The following is a 26,280-nucleotide window of genomic DNA, read 5'->3' as shown; positions in this document are numbered from 1 at the left end:
ACATATAGTATTTGCTTATATATTTTATTTTACCAGAGTTCACAGTTTAGAGGCTCTGGACTTTTCACTTTGTCCAGAGCTGAAATTATAAAACTATAGGAACTTTTGAAATTGAAATGAATGCATTTGTATTATGAGCTGGCCATGAGCCCATGGGCAGGATATTGTGGTTTGAATGTGACATGTCCCCCACAGTCTCTCTCATGTGTTTGATCACTTGGTCCCCAGCTGGCTGCTGTGCTTTGGTAGGTTGCGGGGAGGGGGGTGTAGCTGAAGGAAGTGGGTCACTGGGGGGGGCGTGTGTGTGTGTGTGTGTGTGTGTGTGTGTGTGTGTGTGTGCGCGCGCTGCGAGCCTGAGCCTCGGGTCCGGGGCTGGGAGCGGAACGGTCGCGCGGTGTCCCTGAGAGTGCGGCGGGCCACGGACCGGCCCGGAAGCGACAGGGCCTGGAAGACCACGACTTCCGGTGCCGCAGTTCCGTCCGCTGCTGATAGGACGCCATGGCTGCCCTGGGCCGACTGGTGGGTTTCACGGCCCGGGGGTGGTGAGGGGAGAATGGGGGTCGGCGGGCCACACTGGAGGGGATTCGGGAACCCATGTGCGAGTTCGTATGATTTGTGCTTTATTTGTTACGTGCTGGCCCGGAACATCGAGGCCAGCTGTATACAGAGTGTGAGGCATCTTGTCTCCAGTAATGTTTTTTCAGTGGAAGGGGCCTTGAGTGTTATCTTTGTTGGAATGAGTTTTGTTAGTAAACCTGGGGCTGGTCTGTGATCTTCGGCTGCCACTCCAGCATAAAGCTGACAGTACTGCTCGTGCCTGACCCCCATGTCTGCATTTGCGTTAAGTGCCTTCTCTGTATGCTAACTTTACTTCTTTGGAGACTTTTTAAGTCCAGATAAGGTTTTGCAGATTGCTTCTGAAAAAAAAAAAATCAATGCTTTTGTGAGACCAAGGTACTAAATACCCACCAGGCTTAGAAAGAGACCAGGGTACTAAATACTCAGGCTTAGAAATCTTATGGTATTCATCATCCTGAAATGGAACTGATTCTGTTTTGATTCTTTCTAGGCCCCTGATTGGCACCACCTAATTGCCCTCACCTGGACCTGTTTGGCTAGGCGGACTCCTCATCTTAGAGAACAGAAAAGGATGACTGCTTCTTTGCTGTGTAAAATGACTACTGTGCCCAATGGAGGGGGCCTTGAGGTGTTGTTCTGTGTTAGACCCAAAAAGTATGTGCAGGAACTAGAGTACAGTACACATTTTGTTCAGAACCTCCAGGAGAAGCAGAGGACTCGCATGGATTCTGAATCCTTGGAGCTAGAGAAGGTCATCAGTTCTCTCCTGGACATGGGCTTTAGTGATGCCCACATTAAGGAATTGCTCAGTATACAGCCAGGTGCCCACCCTCAACAGTTGTTGGACATCATTTCAGAATTTATTCTCTTGGGTTTGAACCCAGACCCTGTGTATACAGCCTTAAAGAAAAGTCCCCAGTTACTGAAACTGACTCCCGTGCAAATGAAGAGGCGTTCTAATTACCTTCGAAAGCTTGGCCTTGGAGAAGGTACAAGAAGAAACAGATTATACTGTGACATGACATTGTCATTTACATATGTGTTGGGCCACATCCATATCTATCCTGGCATGCATGTGGCTCATGGGACACAGTGAGGTGTAGTGGGCTAGGGAAGTTTTCTGAGGGGAGACCAGTGTCCCAGAGGAGTTGTGTGGTGGGTCCTCTGCAGAAGGCATTGCCCAAGGGATGTGGGAAGATTTAGTTCTAGAAGAGACAACCAAGACCAAGTCACATGTGGTATGTTCATTGAGGTCTCTAGCTCCCAGATTAGAGGGACACAGTCTGTGTTTGGTGGGTAAGTGTTGCTGTGTGGTAGTGGCATATGTGTTATGCTTATGTGTAACTGCTGATAGGAAAATATTTCTTACAGAAATTTAGACTGGGCAATGCAGGTTCCTGAGAAGCTGGTAGAGTGCCTCCTTTCTGTAGGGTGCCTCTTTCTCCCAACAGTTAACACACATCAGGAAGTTTTGGAGTTCCTTGGGTCTCTTTAGGGATCATGTGGAGAAGAGAGATGGCGATTGCTAGGGACCTCTACCCATTTGACCAGAGGAGTTCCTCTATTATTTACTCTTTCTGGTAAGATTTTTTTTTTCTTTTTCTTTTTTTAAATTTATTATTTTTATTTTTTTTATGTGTATGTGTGTATTGCCTGCATGTAGGTAAGTGCACCGGGGTCATGCGATGCCCTGGGAGGTCAGAAGAGGCTGTTGGATCCCCTGAGACTGGAGTTACTGACAGTTTTTAGCTGCCATGTGGGTGCTGGGATTCGAACCTGGGTCTTCTGCAAGAACAACCAGTGCTCTAACTGCTGAGCCATTTTTCCAGCCCCAGATTTTTTTTTCTTTGAGGGGTAGAAAGGCTTAGAGCCCACTATGTTTGGACTCTGTAGGCCTTTTTCTCTAGAAGATAATCAAAAAAGATAGACACACATTCTTCTTGATGGATTGTCTCTTACAATATCATCTAAGCTTAAGCTTAGTACATAAAATACAGCTTGAAAGATGAAAATAGAGCCTACGCTTTGGAAGTCTCGCATTGCATTAGTAAGAGTGACCAACTGAACTGTTAGGGAAATTAACAGTGTAAGTGATTTTAAGTTTTCAGTTACTAAATTTGCTCATCAGTTCATAAAAAGACCATTTACCCTAGTTTGCTTGGTACAACCGCAGTTTACACCAATTGTCTGAATATAATTACTAATAGAGCCCCTCACTCAAAATCCTTAGATAAAACACATGGGCACCCTCAGGTCAATATTTGTAATTATGTGGCATGGTATTCTTTTCATGGTAGTCTTGTGACATGGCCCTTACCATTGTCATTAGTTATAGGACTCCTTTTTATTGAGGTCAAGGCCCCCAGGTCTTGAGAGTGTTAGTCTATTTAATTAGAGTGAGACAGTTCCTCTCCCATCTTACTGATTTTTCCAGTAAATCCTTGTGTGACATTCTTTTCTACACAAGGCAGGAAAGAAGAGACCTAGAATGTGAAGTTGGCACCTTTAGATGTTAGGCTAGAGAAAGCAGGATATGAGGTGGCCTCTGAAAAGAGTCATTTCCATGATGTTTCATAGGTGTGTATGAAGTCAGCAGTTCTGTGGAGGGAGAGGATCCTTCTTTGCTTTTTGTTTTTGTTTTTTGAGTGTGTATGTGAGTGCATACCATGGTGTACATATAGGGGCCACAAGACAACTTGTGGAAATCAGTTCTCTGTTTCTACCATGTGAGCCCTGGGGATTGAACTCAAGTTTTATCAGGCTTAGTGGCAAGTGCCTTTAAAGACCCACCATCTCTCCAGTCTTTAAATGTTTAGCCCTTGGGTTTCTGGAATATCCTGAAGTTACATACTTTCTTTTCTTAATATTATGCAGGGAAACTTAAGAGAGTGCTTCATGGTTGCCCTGAGGTTTTTACCATGCGTCAACGGGACATTGATGATGTTGTCAAGGTCCTCAAGGAGAAGTGCCTGTTCACGATACAGCAAGTTACGGAGATTTTACACAGATGTCCTGGTGTTTTTCAGGAAAACCCTGGTGAACTGGAATACAAATTCCAGGTGAGAAGTAGTAATTAGGCTAGTATGGTAGAATTTTCAAGTTTTTAAATGGAGTAAGGTCAATTCCATGGATAAGAAGCCTCTGATTAGACAAGTAAAAGGCTTATGTTCTCCCTGTACACAGAAGTCAAAGAGAATACAGCTCTGGTTCTCTACTTCAGAGCAAACCTGTTCTTTGGCATTGCTTCCTTAGTAATGAATGACCTGGTCCCATTCTTAGGATCTAGGTACAACTGAGACAGCCGATATTGAGAAAGCTAAACCTTTACTATGCTTAGAATGTATTTTTGCATGGAGATTTGGAAAATGTAATTATGACAATTGTCCTAATAGTTTAAGTAACGATTCTGACAACTTGGGTCAGATTCCTAGATACTGGACTAAAGAGATGGCTGGTTAGATAAAGCACTTGCTATGCAGACATGACGACCTGAGTTGTCATCCCCAGAACCCATGTAAAACTTGGATGTGTGGTGCGTCAGCACTCCTATGGGGAGATGGGAGGTAGAAACGGGAATCCCTGGAAGCTTGTGGGCCAGCTATGCTGGCTTCTGACCTCCACCTGCAAGCTGTAGCACATACATGCACACAAACGCGTGCATGTGCACACACACTGATTTTAAAAGATTCCTAGACATTTAGGATTTTGGGTCTGTTTTCCCTATATTCATGTTTTTGTTGCCCTGTCTAAAGAAAAGTGCACCCTTCCTCTTCCTCTCCTGCCCCTTTGTTTTCTGCTGTATTTTTCACAATATGAATTTGAAAATGCTTTAAAAACTGTCTGATTTCATAGAAACAGCAGTATTATAGTGAGTGTTCTGCCATTACTAATTAGGTGATTCTTTTTAATGCTTTTGGACAACTTAAGTTTGTTTTGGATTACAATGATAGGTTTTAAGGTTCCATATGTAGGATTCCTAAATGTGTTTGTGTCTTCTAGTATGCATATTTTAGGATGGGACTTAAGCATCTGGACATAGTTAGGACCGAGTTCTTGCAGTACTCAGTAACCAAGATCAAGCAGAGACACATTTACCTTGAACGCCTTGGACGGTACCAAACTCCTGATAAGAAGGGGCAGACACAGATCCCCAACCCGTTACTCAAGGACATTCTCAGAGTTTCCGAAGTTGAGTTTTTGGCCAGGACAGCTCAGTCCTCTGCTGAGGAGTTTGAGGTTTTTAAAAAGCTTTTGGCTCGGGAAGAAGACCAAGAGCCTGAGAGCCGTGTATCTGAGGAGGAAGAGGAGGAAGAGGAAAAGCTTCTGTGATGGAGGAGTGGGGCCAAAAGGGCCCAGGGATGTCAGAGACCATTGTCATATTTTCAAAGCTCTGGGGAGCTTCACCCGGATTTTCTCAAGCATTTTTCATTCTAACACTGGTCTTTTGATGAAAAAGTTATGAATCACTGGAAATGTACCAAAGTTGATAGGGGTGCTTCGTGTGGTTTATTGGGGTTGTGGGTAAGGCCCTACTTCTTCCTAAATAAAAGACTCAGCTGTTAAAATCCAGGGGACTCTGGAGGCTAAATCGATGACTCAATAGTTAATAGCACTGGCTACTCTTGCAGAGGACCTGGGTTTGATTCCCAGCATCCACATGGCAGCTAACAACCATCTGTAACTCCAGTTCCAGGGAATCAGATGCCCTCTTCTGACTTCAAGGGGCATTGCATGACACGGGTGCACCTACCTACATGCAGGCAATACACTCATACTTATAAAATAGAAATAAAATATCAGAAAAAAATCCAGGGGACTCAATCCACCTAAATTTGATGTCTTTTTTCTTTGTTGAAATATGTTGGTATTAATTCCATAGCAGTTTAAAGAATGGGATACCTTTGGGTTTCAAGTGCCACTTTATATTTCCTTCTAGTGATAAAGATGAAGTAAGTCATGAGAATGAAATGTGAGGTCTAGTATGTCGTCATAGCACTTTATTTTATAAAAACAAGAATCAGGTCTCCCACGAAATACTCATGTTTTTAACCCAACATCATCTCACGGCTTCTTAATTGCATTCAATGTACAGCAGCGTGAAAGACAGTTGATTAGTAATGTGTGCTTTAGCTTTGCACAGCTTTTTCATACCAGCAGAACATTGGCCTTTTCTCCCCTGTGAGTTGTTGACCCTTCCTGCCTGGGCAAGTTGGCCTTCATGCCAGCTCCTGCTAGTTACCGCTTCCAGGCCTGGTATCTTTGACTCTAGCCTGTACTGTCAGTGAGCTGGCTCAGAGAACCAGCACTGAAGGGCTAGGGAGTGGTCTTAGGTGGACATCTCTCCTAAAGATGGGCTTCCAAGGACCAGAGGAGGAGAGCACAAGCTCAGATCTGATTTTGGTTTGTTCCAGAAAGCTCTCAGATACCCTGGTGTGGATATCATCACCCTGGGGCACTTGTGAGTGTGAGGAGCCGTGTGAAGTACTGGGAATAGGATAGGAGAGCTCTGAGGTAGAGGCCTGGTTTGATGGTACTTGTGCTCAGAGGGGCTTGGAAGATTGGGGCCTCCTAGAAAGTTCTCCGTGGCCTTGGTATAAAACTGAAAATGAAGATGGTCACTCTGCTCCTTACCGCATCCTCTTCCACCTTGCAGCATCCAAGTGATTCCACACTCCCTGAATGGAGGACATTGATTGTCCTCCTTAAGCTTGATAGGGTGTCTGCTCATTCCAAATGTTGACCAGGAAATGGTGAGCCCAACAGCTCGTGATCGCTTCTTTCATTTTGACACAGAAAATTCTCATGCCTTGTCAGTTTTTTAATACCATCAAGACTTATTTCCCTGGATACATTGGCTGTTTTGAAAGAAGATACTAGTCTGCTTAAGAAAGGTATGTGAGAAAGCAGGGCAGCTCTCTTGCAGTGCTTCCAATAGACTCATTCCTCAGTGTCAGGAAGTCTTTATTTCCACTCTGAACCATCAGAATGGCAAATTGTATGATAGCGCACCTAGCGTTCAGTAGGCTGGCTCTTGTTGAAATCTAGGTTACAGCTGGAAACAGGAACATGTCATCTGCCTGGTGGGCCTGAGGTCAGTGCAGTGCGGAGATCTCATCTACTTTTCCAGTGATGTCTCTTGGTCTTGCCATTCGCTACTAATGATGTAGCTTACATGGAGGGATGGTGGCAGGTCTCGAAGATGCAGTGGAAGTTAGCGTACATGTTTGTGGACCTGGTCTCCTGGTGTCTGAGGTTTTTCTTCAGCTCTGCCCTTGACTGTTGGGATCACTGGAGATTGGGCAGTGTATCTAAGGTCCAGTAGACTTCTTGATATGACTGCTCCTCCTTCCTAAAAATGACAAATTGCATAATACACAGGTCTCAGGAAGTTTTTAATAAAAATAAAACCTAAGTGGTTACTCTACAAAGAATGTTGTATCCCGCCCCCCCGCCCCCAGAGCCGAGGACCAAACCCAGGGCCTTGTGCTTGCTAGGCAAGCGCTCTTACCACTGAGCTAAATCCCCAACCCTCAAAGAATGTTTTTAATGAACCATGGAGGGCAGGAGGCCCTGATTGGAATGTCATTCTCAGTGCTGGATCTCCAGTCAGGTCAGCTCTGCTCTGCAGGAGAAAGGTGGTATTGTCTTCTCTGGTTCTGACCTCACTCCAGGGAGAAGGCAGAGCTGCTTAGAGCTGTATTGTGTGGAATGGAGCGATGAAGCTGTGTAAGGTGTGTTTCTGCTAGTTGCCCACAGCCATCTGGACTATAAGAAGCCCTGGGCATTGTCTCCTGGAGCCTGGCCCCAAGTGTCCCCCTGTCTTGCCTTCAGATGGGAATGGAGGAGCTCTTGCTGCTTTATGGCATGTACCTTAGCTTTCTCAACAAAGGTCTTTAACTTTTCCTCTATGAGAGTCCAGGAGTCTTGAGTTTTGGTGGTGACTTGTCATTTATGGCATGGCTTTCTCTACAGAAGGCCATGGTCTAGGTCATCTCATAAACCAGGCACCTGCCAACCTGTTTTTGTAAATAAGTTTTTCTGCATTGATGACATGTTTGCATTATAGCATAAGAGTTGGGTTGTTGTCACAGAGGCTATCCCATCTGAAAAGCCCAGAATATGGCCTGAACTTGTATAGTCTGCCAATCCCTGATTGTTGACTAAAAGTGTCTAAATTCCTTTACAGTAGTAATTAGCATTTCCTCTTTCAGATGCATTGGTCCTTAAATCAGTATAAATGGTGAGAGGAGCAAAGTTCATCTATTTGCACATGGCCCTTGCATCTCTGGGAAGCAGGCCGAGTCCTTTCCTTCTCCATGTGTTGGTGATCAAGGGACACTCCTGTCTCTGACACTAGAATTGGGTGGGTTTTGAACAAGGGCACAGAAGCATCACTGATAGCTTACTAACCCTAACCCTGGCACACTCCTCACTTAGAGAGGTACCACCTAGCTCCAGGAAACATAAGCCTGGGTTAAGGTCACAGGCGTTTCACTTCCTTTCTAGGAGGGGTCCCTGGGTGTGCAAATTTGGCTGTGTTTTTGTTTTTGTTTTTTCTAGAGACGTGAGGGCAGGGGTCTTGGGACTGACTACACCTAGGATTTTGTCTCATGTAATTTCCAATCCAAGTTTTGGACCTCATCTTCCTGGGTTTTGGAAATTCTCAAGGTGGTCAGTGTTAACGGGCACACCTTGAACCTTTTGAAGGAAGAACGTGGAGCTGACAGTGGCAGGTGTACTCACTGAAGCCACAGCCTTCTCTGAGGGCCTCCGGCACTGTCCCCCAGAGGACCTGCATTTGTTCTTAACAGCACCAGAATTCCAACCTGGCTACAGTACAGGGGAGGAAGAGGGTGAGGACACATGCACCTCTGTGAGGACACTTGGGCTCAGTCTTGTGACTTAGTTAGAATCAAAGCTGCTGCTCCTCTCTGTCTTGCTTGGTGATGACATGGCTTTTTCTCCAGGGCTGCTGTGGATGGAAGCCAGTTTTGGCACTATTCCTGTGTGGGTGGGTGTCTGAGTGGTGTGTCTGTTTCCTCATTGCTTTCCCCACTGCTCTGAGAATAAGTGCACTGTAAGCCAGTTATCTGATAAGAAGTTGGCAGTTTCTTATTTGTTTGTATGGAATTGAATTTGCTGGGTGAGTTTTTAAAAGATACGTTAGTATTTCAAGCAACCTATTGCCATTTAAATATTTCGAACCCAAATAATGTGCAAATTCTTTGCCAGAATTCTACTGCTCACAAATGTCGAGGGGTATTCTGTGTGCATTCTTGGAGACTGAGGTAAAGGGGAGGTGATGCTCTTGAGTGGACAGGAACTGAGTGTTATCAGCTGCCAATCATGCAGTTTTCACATCTGAAATAGTTGGGTGCATATGCTGTCTTGAATGGGCCCCTCTGGGAGTCTGCTCTTTGGATGTCCTCTGGGCTCCAGTGGCAGTGATGCCTTTCCTGTCACTGTGGACACACTCTTGGGATGAGCCTCGCTTGGAATTCCTTTGCTGCTAGTTGTTCTTAGGCCTTTGGGTGACATTTCTCTTTCATGTTTTCTGCTCTAGAAGAAAAAGTTGGTCCACTCCTGGTATGACTGGTTGCCAGGTGCCTCCCTCTGTTGCACCACTGGGAAAATGTGCTGTTCAGGCTCATTGAAGCTCCAGAGAGGAGGAAATTATCTTCCGCCAACTGGTCTGTCATTCCCAATGATGTCACATCAGTCAGAAGTCAGTGCGGGGCTGGGTTCGGGCTGTATAGGGATTTCTACAGCGTAACCCAGTGTTTTACAAACTGTTGTGGAAAAAAAACAATGCCCTTTAGTATTCAAGGGCATTTATGTATGGGGAGGTGGCTGGGGTGGTGCTGGATCAGACAGGCACAGTTTCTTTTATTTCAATGTTCCTGATGCTTAGCATTTCAGCATCTATTGGAACTCATAGTGAGAGGCTGTATTTTAGGACCAACTGAATGCTACATGACCAAGGCCCCCACCCCATTCTTCCAGTGGAATGCCATTCACGGGGCTTGGAGGTACTCCCTTAGGTTCTTTGTGGCACCCCCAGAGTTTCTTGGCATTGACTTTTCTACCACCTAGGCCCACTGTCCTCCAGGTGCCAGCTGATTCTCATGTCTCTCTCAGCAGCCCCCCACTGCAGCTGGTCTGTGGAAGTCACCCCTACCCCCAGAGGGCCTCATTTCTACCTGAAAGCAAATTTGTCTGCAAGAACAGACCAGTTATATCTATTAGAAGGCTGTAGATAGGAAATTCTGGAACCTTCCTGGTTGGGTTTGATATAGCACACTGCTGAGTTTGCTACAGCACTGCCTGATAAGGAGCTCAATGCTCAGGGCCCAGTGCTAGGTGAGACCCGGTCTCCTGCTTCGCAACAACTCTTGGGGTGGACAGGGATGTACCTTAAGATTTCTTCAGTGTTTGACTGTTACTTTGTTTCCTGAAATAATTAAGAAAACTAGTTTAATGAGAATGTTTCATGTACTTGGAGCTCTATACCTCAGTCAACCCTAGCTGTTGCTTACATATGTTCTAGCAAGGGGGACACACAGACCGACAGGGAACCTGCCCATACTAGCTTAAGGTAGTGGCTGTGGAATGAGCAGAAAGCGCCCTGGCAAAATATGTCCTATGGAGACCTGGGAGGGAAGGAAACAAGCAAGAGCTACTTTGGGAGATAGCAACACACTTAGGTCAAGCCGGGCTATTGGTGAGTTCATGCTGCAGCCTTTCTGTACACTCAGTCATGCAGGGCAACGATGTGTGGCTACAGTTGGTCCGCAGAGAACACACTTAAAAGTGTGGACTCTCGTGGAAGCACGTAATGTTCTCAGCCACAGCTTTCAGTAAAACCCTAGACAGTAATTCTTATGACTACTTTGATCTAGGGGAAAGAGCCTGGGTGTGAGTAAATGAAAGGTAAAAAGATTTTTCTAATCATGTGGTTACAAACTTGGGCCTGTCAACAGCATCCTGTTTTGCCCTATCACAGCGCCACAGTCTGTGCAAGATCGGAGTAACCACCTCCAGACAGCTGTGCCTGTCTGTGCTCACATATGTAGGAGCACAGTTGCTGAGCACAGTATAGCTGCACAGGGGCTACGTTTCTTTTCAAGCAGCTTGGCTTGATCCAGCCCTGTCACCTATCACCCCACAGGACAGCATGCAGGACACCTCCCATGACCCCACAGGACAGCATGCAGGATACTTCCTGGCCTCCTAAGATGCACCTGTTTGGGGTTTCTTGAGGCTTGTACTTTCACAGCGCTCTTTAAAGCAGATGTCCTGGTGAACTTTGTAGACTTTCTTATACCTGTTGTCACAAGAAAACTCTGTGAAGTCACATACCACGGTAGATGGTGTCCAGCTGCATGACCTAGGCTGTGTGACCACATGTAGAGGTATTTGAGGAAAAGAGCATTATTTTTGTAATACAGTGTTACTTCCTGAGGGTGCATGAAATGTCCAAAATAAAAGTCCTGTGACTTAAAAAATTAACTTTACTGAGTATAACATAAAAAGTATCCATTTCAGAATGCATTTTAATGAATGCTGATGATGTCATGATATTAAAAGGCACACTGACATTTCAGTAATAGCACTTTGCTGGAGACAGGCCACTGGGTCCACGGTCTTGGGAAGGTTGAACCCACTCTTCTCTTTTATGAGTATTTCAAGAACACAGTGCTGAAGCCTGGGGCTGAAAGCCGAAATGGTGGGCAGTATGAAGCAGGAGGCTGATTGAGCTTGCCCCTTCCATTTATTAACTGGGCTACACTGGTAGGCTTCTCTAACTTCCAAGTCTGTTTCATGTAAAGTGGGGTCTACGCGTACCACCTTTCCCACGTGACTTAGTAGGAACAGGAGGGTGTTCCAGCCTGTCAGAGCTCAGTGTCAGAGGTATGATGGCAAAGTTCCTGCACACTAGTTTGGGAGGAAGGTTTGGGAAGACTTCTAGCTGTGAGGGAGTAAAGGATCTGGAATTAACTTTCTGTGTCAACAATCAGAACTGGACAAGATAGAGGAAGTAATTATTTTCAGACACTGGAGAATAGCAGCCCAGAGAAACACTGTCCTTGAGAAGAGAGGGACAGGAGATAGCACTGTCTCCCTGGAGTTCAGCCTGGAGCACTTTTTGAAGTCAGCACAGAAAGAGGGAGAGGCAGTGCTTACAGAGTCCAGGAAACAGGCTGGATTTGGGGAGGCAGAGGCCTGTAAGTGTGTGATGAAAGGTGAGCTGTGCATGCACAGGGTGGGTGCGAAGAATGGTGAAATCTTGTGTGATGACAGGTCATCCAGAGACTCCAGGAAGGCAATGCCATAAAGGGGAGGAAATTAGTCCCAGATGAGGGCTACTCTAAAGCTAGCCTACAGCCTCAAAAGGATAGGATAAAAATATAATGGAGCCAGGCGTGGTGGCACACGCCTATAGTCCCAGCACTTGGGAGGCAGAGGCAGGCAGATCTCTGTGAGTTGGAGGCCAGCCTGGTCTACATAGTGAGTTCCTGGCCAGCTGGGGCTACAGGGAGACCCTGTCTCAAAAAGACCAAAAGAAAAAAAAATTAATTTTAGCAACCAGTAAATTAAAAAGCATTCAAAGAATCATATGTAGAACCAAAAAATAAAACTCAACACAAATATAAAAACCCTGTGTAATACATAACCTGGAGAAAAATAATTGAGTAGGAAATGATTCAGAAACGAGAGCAAGGACATGAAAAAACATTTATCATGCATTTGTTCCACATGTTTGACGATCTAAAGGAGAATATGAACACGGACAAATGGTTGGTCAGAAGAATTAGAACTCCTAGAGATGGTAAGACACAGTATCTGATCTGGGGATGCAGCTTAGTGGTAGAGCACTTGTCTTGCATGTAGAAAGCCCCAGGTTGTTCTTTAACACTGCAAAAACAAACAAATCAGACAACCATCAAAAAGTATCATGGTGGTGGCTTTCCTTTAGTCTCAGCCCTCGGGAGGCAGAGGCAGGCCTGGTCTACATGTGAGTTCCAGGCTAGCTGGGGCTACAGGGAGACCCTGTCTCAAAAGGAAAAAGGAAAGTATGTGAAATGGCATTTTGTTGAATAGGATTAATAACAGACTAGATGATGTAGAGGAAAAGGTCTGTGGCCTTGAACATACATCGATACAAATTGTTCAACAGGAAGTATAGACATGTCTACCATTTCCAACACTTCAAAACAGCAAAAAGGTACAGTGACCTGTGGAACAGTATTGGTCACGTATATTCATAATTGAGCTCTAGAAGAGAAATGGAGGAACCAAAATATGAACAATGGCCCAAATGTTTCAAATGTGACAAAAGCTAAAACTCCACAAGTGCAAGATTAATGAATTCCAGAGAAATAAAAACTGATACGCAAGCCCACTAAGATCAAGTTGACTGGAAGCAGCAATAAAGAGGAAATAGAAAAGCACTGGATGGGGAGGGCTGTGAAGCCAGATACAGAGGGATGCTGGGAGGGTCAATCTTGTCAGCTTGATGGCGCTGAGAAGCACCTCCGTAACTGTGAGGGCATTTCCAGACAGCTCTAAGAGGAAAGCTGGCATGCATGTGGATAGTGTCATCCCACATTCTAGGGGCCTGGATGGAGTAAAAGTGGACAAAGGAGAAGGCCAGCTAGCACAGCCATTCCTTGCTTCCTCTCTGTTCTACTTTGCCATGCCCTCCCAACGATGTACTGAAAGCTCTGCAACTGTGAGCCAAAATAAGTCCTTTGTCACAGTGATGAAGATTCCAGTACAAAGTGCTAAAAGAAAAATCACACTGTCCACCAATAATCCTGTTTAGTAAATATTGATTCCAAAAGTGAAGCGTAAATAAGTAAAAACTTTTCAGACAGACAAAAGCAGAGAACTATCAAAGATCTGTGTGCTCAGAAATGTCCAGTAAGTTTTCCAAGCAAAGGCAAACGATGTCAGATAGGATCTTAGATCCACACAAAGGGGTCAAGAGTCCAGGCAAAAGCAACGATGTCAGAATCTTACATCTACACAAAGGGGTGAGGAGCACTGGAAATGGTAGATGCGTAGTAGACACAAGACTTCCAGCATGCAGAGGAAAGCTTCACGGACGTATTGTGCCATTTATAGCATGTAGAAGTCTGACGATGATTCAAAAGGTGAGGTAGAAATATGCTAGAACAAATACTGAAATTGCTTGTTAGTACTTCAAGTAGACTGAGGTGTTGAGGATTTGTAATGTAAATCATAGAATGACTACCAGACAGAACTAAAGGAGCATAATCAATAAGCCAGTCATCCAAAATCAACCTGGAAAGAAGAGAAAGCAAGGAGCAGGTGGGATAAGTAGGAAACAAACGGCAACATGGCGGTCACACCAGCTGGTGTGCTAAGTGGGGTGCAAATGATCTAAGCACTCCAGTGGAAAGGTCAGGTTGGGTATCAGCAGGACCCACCTATGTGCTAGATACAAGAAAATCTCTTCAAAGGTGCAGGTAGGTTCCAAGAACAGGGTAGAACACTTGTGAGTGAAGGTCTCCTCATCTGCCACTGGGCATCTGACCCAGAGGCAGGCTCTGGTGTAACCAGGATAGTTGGAAGCTGGAGGACTGTGCGGGTAACAGACTGCCATTGTGGATCCAGGTCAAGGTGGCCTTCCCGACCCTCTATGGACTAGGACCTCCTAGGCATTCCTGCTCCAAGCCTGGCTTTGTGTCAGGCTCAGATAAACTTCCTGCACTGGTGTCTCCATTCTGTCCTCCATCTTCCCTTCTTGGAGCACCCACAGTGCTCCATGCAGTGTGGTCACACATCACTCTCTTCTCAGAGTCCTTCAGGATCCCCATGATTCACAGAGAACAAAGTGCCATAGCCCTTCTGGGGTCTCCAAGGGACTCGTCCTCTGCCGTCATACCACTCTTCCTTACCCCCCATTGGCCTCTGGTGTTCCTCAGACATGTTGGTACAACATTATGCATATCTTCCCTCTCATGTTCCCACCTCCTCCATGTCTGTTCAGTGTCCCTCTTCCATGAGACCTACCCTCAGCACCCTGTCCCCTCCATCCCTGGCTCTTCTAGCCTCATGCCTTCTGCTCTCCCTTCTTTCCTGGGCACTTACTGCTTCTTCTACGCAGCAGACATGCTTTTGTTATGGTTGACCTTCATCTAGAATGTGAACATCCAGCTTTGATGTGTACCATGTGTCTGAAATAGCATGGCACACAGCAGGCACTCAGAGGTGTGTGGGTTAGATTGTGTGACCCAGAGTCACTGAATGTTATAGCAAGTAGAGTCTCAAGAGATGAGATAGGAAGTCCTCCCTCCCGGCCCAGATGGGAAACTGAGACAGGGGTGACTTGCCCAAGGCCACACCATGGATGGGTTAATGGTAGAACTGGGACCATTTTCATGTGCGGTTTGATTTCTTGGGCTCTAAGGAAAAGAGGAAGGTTAGGTCCTGGAACTGAGTAGGCTCCCAGGTATGGGAGTTGTCCTGTGCTCTTCACTAGCTCCTGAGATGCATGGGTTGAGCATGTCAGAAGTAGTCAAGGCCTGTGCTTTCTGTTGTCTCTATCCCTCCTTTTTTTTTTTTTTCCTGTCTTTTTGAAGCAGGGTCTCCCTGTAGCCCCAGCTCTCCTAGAACTCACTATGTCGACCAGGCTGGCCTTGAACTCACAGAGATCCGCCTGCTTCTGCCTCCCAAGTGCTGGGACTACAGGCGCATGCCACCACGCCCAGCTTATCGCTTCTTAAGTAGCAAGAAAACACACAAGGGCACAAAGGTGGAGATGGAGCTGACTTACACATGGTGGCAGACATCTCCCTCCCAGACAGGAAAGGACTTCGTCTCAGAGAACAGCCGTGTGCAGGGTCGGGGCACCTTTTCACAGGCTGTGGCACAAAGGAGAAGGGCCATTGCTTAGGACAAGGTGCTCTTTCTGCCTCTCAAGAGAGCCCCTTCCCAAGGGAGACTCCTGTAGCCTGTGTGGGCCTGGGGGTCTGTGTCAGCTACTTCCTGTTCTTGGGCCCTTGTCCCAGGGTGCTGAGTACGGCAGGAGTGGCTCTGGCTGGCCTTGTAGTCTACAGGCTGGGTTCCCTTAAGGCTATTGTGGCTTCAGGGTTATTTGGTGACTGTGGTACTTGGCCCAAATGTGCTCTTCTTTTAAAAAAAAAAATTAAAATTGTATTTTATGTGTATGAGTGTTTTGACTGCATGGATTAAGTGGACCACAGGAATGCAGAGCATGCTGAGCCCAGAAGAGGGCGTCAGAGTCTCTGGAATTGGAGTTACATGTGGTTGTTAGCTGCCATGTGTGTGCTGGGAACTGAACCTGGGTCCTCTGGAAGAGCAACCAGTGTTGTTAACTGCCGAGCCATTTCCAGCCTCCAAATGTGTTTTTTAATATTATTATTATTATTATTTTATTATTATTATTATTATTTGGGCTTTTTGAGATAGGGTCTCCCTGTAGTCACAGCTGGCCTGGATTCACTATGGAGACCAGGCTGACCTTGAACTCACAGAGATCCACCTGCCTCTGCCTCCCAAGTGTTAGGATTAAGGGCGTGCACCACCATACTCAGCTATTATTTATTATTTTTATGTGTATGTGTGTATTGCTTGCATGTAGGTAAGGGCACCCGTGTCATGCAATGCCCGCAGAGGACAGAAGAAGCTATCGGATCCCCCAGCTGTTGGAACTGGAGTTATGGACAGTTGTTAGCTGCCATGTGAGTGCTGGGATTCCAACCCAGGTCTTCTCCAAGAACAGCCAGTGTTCGTAACTGCTGAGCCATCTCTCCAGCTCCCCAAATGTGTTCTTAGTGAGCCCGTGTCCCTCCCATAAAATCCATTGCCCCTCACCACCACTCTGGCCCCTTACCTTGCAGTGGTGGCCCATCTTGATGTCTCAGGCTCTGTTACGGGCAGCGCCTTTCATCCAGTGCTTTGGGCAGCCCGATGGTCCTCTGTGGTTCATGCCTCATCTCTGAGGCTCTACATTTACCACCCTTTCTACCTGGGCTATCTTAGGCCCCTGTCCTATTACCTCAAAGATTGGAAACCCTTGGGACAAACCAACTTGTGTGCCCAGCATCCCAGGGCTGAGTCCTAGGCCATCATGACAACTGCCATGACAAGGCCAATACCCAGCACAGTAGCCAGCCCTGACTCACCAAGCTCACAGCGCCTGCCTTTGAACCCAGGCCTGCAGTCACAGCTGTGGGCATTGGTACCTGGCACACAGGTGCCTCCGTTCTGACAAGTGTCTTCTGAACAGCTCTCAGGTGCACCTGAAAACAGAAGAGAATGTCAGCTGCAGGGCCCAGGCAGGCCTGCAAGCACTGCAGCTGCAACTCCTGTGGTCTGGCCTGAAAGTACATGGACAATAATGGCAGGCCTGTCCCTCTTCTGTTGTGGTGTGCTGATGCAGCCTGCTAACAGTGCTGGGCCTGGAGGGTAGTCTGTGTGAGCTTTGCAAAGACAGCAGCATGGGGAAGACAAGTCTCAGTAAGGCTGGCTCCAATCTCATGACTTCAGGGAAAGAAAGATGAGAGGGAAGGATAGCTCTGCTAGGTCTCTGCTAATCACCACTGGCCTGTGTCCTCCAGTCTCTGCTTTTTTGCTGACTTTGTACCTATTACAGTTTCTTTTGCTTGGAACCCAAGCCCCAGTTATCCTCCAATGCCCATTCCCCACATCAGTCACCTCCCTTCAGTGCAGGGACTTTCTCACATTCCTAGCCTCAGGAAGCACACTTGTCTAGAGCTAGCCCTTTGTCCCTGGACTGCTGTGCTGACATCTGTACCCCATGTGTCTGCCCACTTACTAGCAGGTCCTACCACATGGCTGGGCAGGCAGTGGTACTGGCCTGAAGCAGCTGCCCTGCCCCCACCCTGCCCCGTCAGAGTGCATGCTCTTTTAGCTTTGCTAAAGTACTTTCAAATTTTAATTTCATAAACATGGGAAAACACAAAAGGATTGTGCCCACTACCTCATCTAATACCAAAAAAAGGCTCAACCCTCCATCTAATCCAGTCCCCACTGCCTTGCCCTGACCGACACCCTCCCAGCCTGCTCCTCACAAGGCTTCTCCTGGTGCCAGTCCCATGGGGTGAGGGTTCCTGGCTCCTGCTCTATCCTCACTGGATCACAGAGACTTTTTCTCCTCTCCTCTCACTACCTACTGGGGCTGTCCTTATCTTTTTTGCCATTCCTGATGTGCTTTTTAAAGCCCCTTTATTATGAAAACTTTCAAACCTACAGCTAGTAGAGGGTACAGACCCCCAGGGTGCTCAGCTTCTGCCCACCCCGCTCTCCTGTCTTCTATGGTCTACGTCTTCTCTTGAAGAACTGGGAAGCAGCTGGGTCCACAGCACCACTCCTCCTGCAGAACATCTAAAGACTAGTGTTTATAGGACTGCAGTGCTTCCCTGAGAACCAGCAGGAGTCCTTAGTACCCCAAGGAATCTCAGACCAGGTTCAAGCCTCTCTGCCAGCCTTTCCATGCCATTTATGGCTGGTCCAACTTAACAGGGTTCATAAGGGCCTACACATTGCCTGTTTGACATCTCACGTGTCTTACCTCTGTCCCTGAGGAAACATTTGCCCTGTGAAGCCCCACCTGGATCTGTCACTTCCATTCCCATGGCTCTTGACCCCATATTCCCTACATACTCTAATCAGAAGGGCTTCATAGGGTTCAGGTGTATATGGCCTTTGCAGGGCAGTTTCATATGTGTGCTTGTGCACTCTTCAGCCGTTCCAGGTATGTGACATGCCCAAGTCCCACTCAACTGATGCTTGACAGTTGTAAGAACTGGTCGGCATTCACCAAGGCAGCCTGGTCAACTCAGGATACGGTCCCCATGGGCCTTGCTGATGACTGCCTGAGCAGACGCTGAGCCTCCTGTTTTGCTCTCACTTTGTACCTGTTAAGGTTTCTGTTGCTTGGAACCCAGGGTGCCAGTCATCCTCTAGTGTTTCCCAAATAAGTCGCCCTAGTTATTGTGCACATCTTTTCCTCCCGCCTCATTCATCTCTTGGGTACCCAGGAAAATGTTCCACCCTGGCAGGACAGGATAAATGCTTGACTTTTTCTCTATTTGCATGATTGTAGCCTAAGGTGGAGCCCAGCAAGCTCTAAGGTCTAAAGCTAAAAAAAAGAGAAAGCTTTCTTTTTGAATATCGTGGTGCTCTCAGAACTATCTCTAGAGGCTCTAAGTCGTTGCTTCCATGAATTTTCTTGGTCTCAAGTTGTACCTCTTTGCCTAATGGAAACTCTTTTCAGGTTAGCAGACAGGCCCACTGATTTCTTCTGTCTTACACAGTGGGTGCTGGACTTGGGTCTATATCCTGATTTGGTCTCTGAATCAGTCATTTCCCTTCGTTCCACGGAAACCAATCTGGAGCCCGCAGTCCTCTGGAGCTGTCCTGCCTCAGGCCTTTCCAGTAGACAGTCCTAGGAAATTAGACTTAAAAAAAATTAAGCGAGCAATCCCAGCACTTGGAAGACTGAGGCAGGAGGATCACAAGCTTGAGGCCAGCCTGGGCTATACAGAGAAACCCTGTCAAGGTATGAAGTTTATGCCACTATTTCCAATTCAAATTAACAGAATTAAATAAAAAAGAAAAGGGGGTTTGAACTCTTAGTCTTGTGTTTTATCTCTTCACACTGAAAACCTCAGTGACATTAAAGTGCATCCACTCTTCATCCTCAGTACATACCATTGCAGAGCAGCACCCACATCAGTGCTGCAGGGGGTGGAACAGACAATTAGCAAGCAGGTCCATTCACTTCCACTTCCAGCCACTGTTGATTTTTGTTTTAAAAAAATTTTTCTTCGTTCTAAAGTCAAAATTATCAAAGATCTATCCGGAGAAACCTGCCCATTTACACTTCCTGTGCCTGCTCTTCTCTCCCTCAGAAAAGTTACTGTCTTTATTGGTTTTCTTTCTTTTTTTAATATTTTATTTATTATTTTTATTTTATGAAGTGCACCCGTATCATGCAATGCCCGAGGAGGACAGAGAGGCTGTTGGATCCCTGGAACTGGAGTTACAGACAGTTATTAGCTGCCATGTGGGTGCTGGGATTCGAACCCAGGTCTTCTACAAGAACAACCAGTGTTCTTAACCCTGAGCCATCTCTCCAGCCCCAGTTTTATTTCTTTTTAAAATATATTTTATAGCCGGGCATGGTGGCGCGCACCTGTAGTCTCAGCACTCGGGAGGCAGAGGCAGGCAGATCTCTGTGGATTCAAGGCCAGCCTGGTCTACATAGACATGCGGGCAATACCCCCAAAGACAAAAAAAATGGGGGGGTTTTTTAAAAAAAAAAAAAAAAAAAAAAAAAAAAAAAAAAGACCAAATAAATTAAATTAAGGTAAATTTCCATTAAAAAAAGAAAAAAAGTTTTATTATATTTATTTTGTGTGAGTGTTATGCCTGCATTTGTTTAAGTGAGTCCACATCATGCAATGCCCACAGTACAGAAGATGCCTTGAGAGTGCCTGGAACTGGAGTCATGGATAGTTGTTAAATGCCGTGTGGGTGCTGGATTTGAACCCGGGTCTTCTGCAAGAACAGCCGGTGTTCTTAACCATGGAGCCATCTCTCTAGTCTCTATTAGTTTTATTTCTTTTTAAACAGAAGAAAAATATATTCATATTTCCTTTTCCATTTTCCTACTTTTTATTTTTTAAAATTTTATGTGTATGAGTATATTGCCTGCATACATGTAAGTACACCTGTGTCGTGCCATGCCCACAGAGGTCAGAAGAGGGCATTGGATCTCCTGGAACTGGAGTTACAGACGGTTCTTAGTTGCCATGTGGGCGCTGGGAATCAAACCCAGGTCCTCTTCAAGAGCAGCCAGTGCTTTTAATCGTTGAGCCTTGAACTCACGAGGTCTGCCTGCCTCTGCCTCCTGAGTGCTGGGATTAAAGGCGAGTGCCACCATGCTGAGCTCATCTTTATACTTTTTAAAGGTAACTTTATTGAGGTTTTATAGACAATAAAATGCACCAATTTAAAGCGTATAATTTATTGGTTTCTGGCATACTCACTGACATGCATCCATTACCACAGTCACTTAAAATTTTTTTTACATGAGGAGATTGCCCGAGAGCACCTGGATCTCCATCCAGGTGGTAGTGCGCCTTCCCTAATTGCGCCATACCATCCCCCTACCTAGGATTTTGTGAGGCCCCTCCCAAGGCCCCAGGGCAGACCTGGCTTTGGTAGGCTAAGGCTGAGATCCTAGCAGACAGCCTGAGAGGGTGGACTCTGACCTCCATTGGTGTAGTGTCTAGTGGCTATGATCTCAGCATACTGCCAGAGAGTGCTGGGTTCTGGCCTCCCTCTGGCATAGGGGCTGAGAACACAGCAGACCAACGGAGAGTCCCAAAATCTCCCCTTCCCCTTAGGGAGTTGACCAAATTTTCTCTGAGCTCCTGCTGATAGGGGTCCAAACCTTAGAAGGAAGCCTGAGTGTACCTCACTGGAACCTGACTTGGGCTTCTGTGGGTGCTCCTGAATAGTTGATCTGAAGCCATCAGTTCCCTCCAAAATAAAACCTGAGAGAATCTGAAACCTGTACCAACCAGCCTTACATAACCAATAAGGAAAGGACCCAGGCACCCGATAATACAAACAGAAACAGGCTTCAGCTTAACTCTCATATCAGAATCATAAACAACAAAAGAAATTCACATGTCAAACTCACAACAAAAGAATAATAAAATGGAAAGCCAAAACACTATGTCCCCACCAAACTCCACCAGTCCTGTAGAAGAGTTCTACAAAGAGAACCCCCTAGAGATAACCCAGGACACAGAATTTAAAAGAACAGTCATAAACATGATCAAGGAATTCAATGAATTTAAAGAACACGTGAACAAACAAATCAAAGAACTAAAAAGACGGATAAACTTCTGAATGAATTCACAAAAGAGACAGAAACATTGAAGAAAACTCAGGCAGAAATGAAGAAGGAAGTGCAAAACTCAATAAGCCAACTTGAAACAACAGGGGAAAGCCTCACCTCTAAAATGAATGGAATGGAAAACAGAATATCAACACTGGAGGATAAAGTTGAAGAACTGGACCACTCAAGCAAAGAGTATGGAAAATTTTAAAAAACACAGGAATGGCCAGGCGTGATGGTGCATGCCTTTAATCCCAGCAATCAGGAGGCAGATCTGTGAGTTCAAGGCCAGCCTGGTCTGCATAGTTCCAGGACAGCTGGGGCTACAGGGAGATCATGTCTCAAAAAGACCAAAACAAACAACAACAACAACAAAAAAAAAAAACACATGGGAATGGAATATGCAAGAGATGTGGGACACCGTGAAAAGACCAAATCTACGGATCATAGGAACAGAGGAAGGAGAACAATTTCAGGTTAATGGTGGTGAGGAGATCATAAACAGGACTGTAGAAGAGAATTTCCCTAAATTAAGGAAAGACATCCCCATACAAATACAAGAAGCACATAGAACACTAAATAGACAGGGTCAGAAAAGAAACTCCCCATGACATATCATAGTAAAAACACTAAATGTACAGAACAAAGAGAGAATACTGAAAGCAGCAAAAGAAAAACAACAAGTCACATACAAAGGAAAGCCCATCAGAGTTACAGCTTACTTATCAATGCAAACTATGAAAGCCAGAAGAGCCTGGATCAAGGTATTTCGAGTTCTACATGACAATAGATGGCAGCCTAGAATACTTTATCCAGGGAAAATGTCTATTATAGTTGAGGGGGAAAGAAAAATCTATGACATGAATAGCCTGAAAGAATACATGTCCACAAAATCAGCCCTTCAAAAAATACTTGAAGCAATACAGAGAATGGAGAGAGAAACAACTATACTCCAGGGGCAACAAAAGAAAATAAATAAAGGTATAATTGAGGAAACACAAAATTAGAGAAACAAACAGCAATCCAAATGACAGCAACCAATGCACACCTTTCAATAATAACCTTAAATATCAGTGGACTGAACTCCCCAGTCAAAAGACACAGGTTAAGGGAATGGATTAAGAAACAAAATCCATCTCTTTGCTGTCTGCAAGAAACCCACCTCACCTTCAAGGACAGGTACTATCTTAAGGTACTTAAGGTAAAAGGATGGAAAAGAATATTCCAAGCAAATGGCACTAAGAAACAAGCAGGGGTTGCAATTCTAATATCTGACAAAATAGACTTCAAAATAAAACTAATCAGAAGAGATAAGGAGGGCCACTTCATTCTGACCAAAGGAACAGTTAACCAAGAAGATATTACAATCCTTAACATATATGCACCAAACTCCGGTGCACCCAAATTCATAAAAACAACACTACAGGACTTTAAGACACAGATTAACCCCAACTCAGTAATAGTAGGTGTGGTGGTTTGAATGAAAATGTCTCCCAGAGGCTCTAAGTGTTTGGACATTTTGTCCCCAGAGGATGGCACTGTTTTGGGAGGTCTTAGAAGGGGTGGCAATGCTGAAGGAAGCATGTCACTGGGGGTGGGCTTAGAGAGTTCTTAAGCCTTGCCAGATCTCCACTTGCTCTCTTGCTTCCTGTGCCTGTGTGATGATGTGAGAGCTTAGCTTCTGCTGCTCCTGCTCCAGCCACCTCCAGCCACCATGCCTCACTGCCATGATGGACTGTAATTCCCCTGGAACCATAAGCACAAATAAACTCTTCCTTCCATAAATTGCTTTGGTCAGTGTTCCTATCACAGCAACAGAAAAGTGACTGATACAGAAATTGGTGCCAGAGAGTGGGGTACTGCTGTGACAGACCTGACCCATTTGTTTTGGGGAGGATTATGGAAGTGTTTGGAACTTTGGGCTGGAAAAGCCATTCAGTGCTCAGAGTTTGTTGCTGTGCATCTTGGAACAGTTCTGTTGAAAGAGTTGTAGACAATGGAGGCCTGGCTTGTGAACCTTCAAAGGGAAGAAGAGATGATCAGGGCTATTTGTGTGATATTTTGAATTGAGAATCTGTGGGTTCTGGTCGGCTGGGGCTGAAGAATCAGCTGTGATTAAGAAGAGACCAGAACCTGAAGCAAAACCTTTGCTTTACTGGGACAATTGATGCTGGTTAGCTGATGCTGAAAAAATGCTGTAAGTAACAAGAGACCAGCATCACTGTGGTGGAGTCTTCTGGGAGGTATTTCCTCAGGGTCAGCACACAGAGGGGACCCGAGCCTCTATCTCAATCTGGAAGCAGGACTTCGTAATGTGAAAGAGTCTCCTGTATGGTTCTGGTGTTGAAAGCGTGAAGGGGTCACAGAGAACAGCTGAGGCTTGGCACTCTGAGAGGCCAGGAAAGGCCATAGGTGAAAGTGCAGCTTCAGTTGCAATGAAGACCCCAGGATTGAAGGGGTCGTGGAGAGAATCTGAGGCTTTGCACCCCAAGAGGCAAGAAGAAAAGGCCATTGGTGAAGGTGTAGCCTCAGTTTCAGTGGCGACCCCAGCTTTTTTGAGATGCCGGGCCATGGGACGACCACCAAGGATAGCAGGTGTGAAATGGAGCTTGCCTGGGTCTGCGAGATGAGCTGAGTGTGCCGTGGATGGCAGGGTCAGGGCAGGGTCAGAGCAGTGGAGCTTCCAGAACCCTTTGGAGTCCAGAAGATCCTGAGGGAATCCAAGATGGCCAGCCTTGAGCTACTTTGCTGGACTTTGGTTTTGCTTAGGTGTGCCCAGTTCTTCCCTTTGAAATAAGACAGTACTTGTTTTGGATTTTCCAGAAGCCCACCCACAGTTAAGAGACTTTTAAAAGAGACTATGGACTTTTAAGTGTTTGGATTTTTTAAGGACTGTAGGGCTTTTAAGGGTGTACTGTCTTATGTTGTCATAGTAACATCATATCTTGGGGATGAGAATTGGAAAAGTTATGGTTTAATAGTGATGTGTTTGTGTGTCAAATTGACAAGGGGTCATTTATGCTGGATAGCTTTAGTGTCACCTTGACACACCTGGGTTGAGGGAGCCTCAATTGGGGAATTACCTCTATTGAACTGGCCTGTGGCCATGTCTGTGAGGCATCTTCTTGATTATTGTGTGATGTGGGAGGGCCCAACCCACTGTGGGTGGTGCCACCCTAGGCAGGTGGGCCTGTGTTGCATAAGAAAGCAGGCTGAGCAGGGGCCAGAGAACCAAGCCAGTAAGCAGCATTCCTCCATGGCCTGTGCTTCAGCTCCTGCCTCCAGGTTCCTGCCCTGGGTTCTACCTTGGGCTCCCTGATGAACTGTGACCTGGGAGATGTAAGCCAAATAAATCCTTTCCTCCCCAGGTTGATAATGGTCAGAGTAGTTTGTCACAGTAATGGAGAAACAAACTAGGACAGTAGGGGACTTCAATACCACACTGTCTCCATTAGATAGGTCAACTGGACAAAGAATAAACAGAGAGACATCTGAATTAAATGATACCATACCATACATCAAATGGACCTAACAGACATCTTTTGAATATTCCACCCAAGCACCAAAGAATACACGTTCTACTCAGCATCTCATGGAACTTTTTCAAAAATTGATGTTACACTGGGCCACAAAACAAACCTCAACAGAGAAAAAAATTTGAAATAATTCCATGCATTCTATCAGACCACAATGCAATAAAGCTCAAAATCAACACTGGACAAAGCCCTAGTCACTACACAAACTCATGGCGATTAAACAACACAGTTCTAAACAATGAGTGGGTTTAAGGAGAAATTAGAAAAGAAATAAAAGAATTCCTGGAAATCAACGAAAAGGACAATACAACACAACACTACCTCTAGGACACTTTAAAAGCAGTCCTAAGAGGGAAGTTTATAGCTCTAAGTGCCTACATTAAAAAATTAGAAAGAGCTCAAATAAATGACCTAACACTGGAACACAAGACGCTGGAAAGGCAAGAACAAATTAAACCCAAACCCAGCAGAAGAGAAGAAGAAAAAAAAATCAGAGCAGAAATTAATGAAATAGAAACAAAACAATACAAAGAATGAAAGACTGTAAGTGCTGATTTCTTTGAAAAGCTAAACAAGATAGATAGACCCTTAGCTAGGTTAACCAAAAGAAAGAAAGAGCAAATCCAAATCAACAAAATCAGAGATGAAAGGGAAACATCACAACAGACACCCAAAAGATCCAGACCATTATAAGGGAATATTTTAAAAACCTATACACTACTAAATCTGAAAGTCTAAAAGAAATGGATGGATATCTCAAATCATGGGAACCACCAGAGTTAAACCAAGAAGAGATAAACAGTTTAAACAGACCCATAACATATAAGGAAATTGAAACAGTAACACAAAGCCTCCTGACTAAAAAAGCCCAAGCCCAGATGGATTTACAGCAGAATTCTACCAGACATTTAAAGAAGACCTCCAACCAATACTACTTAAATTATTCAAAATGATAGAAACAGAGGGAGAACTCCCAAATTCCTTCTATGAAGCCAGCATTACTCTAATACCTAAACTGGGTAAAGACACAACCAAAAAAGAAAACTATAGACCCTTAATAGATCCTTAATGAACATAGATGCAAAAATTCTCAACAAAATACTTGCAATCCGCATACAGACACACATCAAAAAGATCATTCACCATGATCAAGTAGGCTGTATCCCAGAGATGCAGGGATGATTCAATATACGCAAGTCAATAAACATCATTAATCATATAAATGGACTCAAAGACAAA

The 26,280-nt window shown here is 45.3% G+C and overlaps 2 protein-coding genes across 2 annotated transcripts in view; one reads left to right on the top strand and one right to left on the bottom strand.

The window, feature by feature from the left end:
- Positions 1–364: 364 nt before the first annotated feature.
- Mterf4 (mitochondrial transcription termination factor 4) lies at positions 365–5,153 on the top strand. Its single transcript, XM_008829142.3, has 4 exons — positions 365–519; positions 1,070–1,568; positions 3,454–3,638; positions 4,579–5,153. The coding sequence occupies exons 1-4, from the start codon at positions 499–501 to the stop codon at positions 4,906–4,908; spliced, it is 1,035 nt and encodes a 344-aa protein (XP_008827364.1). The 5' UTR covers positions 365–498; the 3' UTR covers positions 4,909–5,153.
- A 394-nt stretch (positions 5,154–5,547) lies between these two features.
- Positions 5,548–26,280, bottom strand: part of Sned1 (sushi, nidogen and EGF like domains 1) — an 88,505-nt gene continuing 67,772 nt past the window's right edge. Inside the window, exons 29-32 of the mRNA XM_029561672.1 lie at positions 16,755–16,871; positions 15,383–15,470; positions 10,821–10,903; positions 5,548–6,928 (exon numbers count right to left, since the gene is read on the bottom strand). Coding sequence (XP_029417532.1) covers positions 6,888–6,928; positions 10,821–10,903; positions 15,383–15,470; positions 16,755–16,871 — 329 coding nt within the window. The 3' untranslated portion in view covers positions 5,548–6,887. The remainder of the gene's footprint in view (positions 6,929–10,820; positions 10,904–15,382; positions 15,471–16,754; positions 16,872–26,280) is intronic.

This window comes from Nannospalax galili, unplaced genomic scaffold, assembly GCF_000622305.1.
Source record: "Nannospalax galili isolate Female #2095 unplaced genomic scaffold, S.galili_v1.0 scaffold453, whole genome shotgun sequence".
Lineage (NCBI taxonomy): Eukaryota > Metazoa > Chordata > Mammalia > Rodentia > Spalacidae > Nannospalax > Nannospalax galili.
Note: the sequence above shows the minus strand (reverse complement) of the source record. Positions and strands in the feature narration are given on the sequence as shown.

Excerpts from the sequence above, each read along its gene's own strand:
- Mterf4 (XM_008829142.3), top strand. The coding sequence starts at position 499 with ATGGCTGCCCTGGGCCGACTG. Across the intron at positions 520-1,069 it reads TGGCTGCCCTGGGCCGACTG|GCCCCTGATTGGCACCACCT; the intron begins GTGGGTTTCACG and ends GATTCTTTCTAG. Across the intron at positions 1,569-3,453 it reads AAAGCTTGGCCTTGGAGAAG|GGAAACTTAAGAGAGTGCTT; the intron begins GTACAAGAAGAA and ends AATATTATGCAG.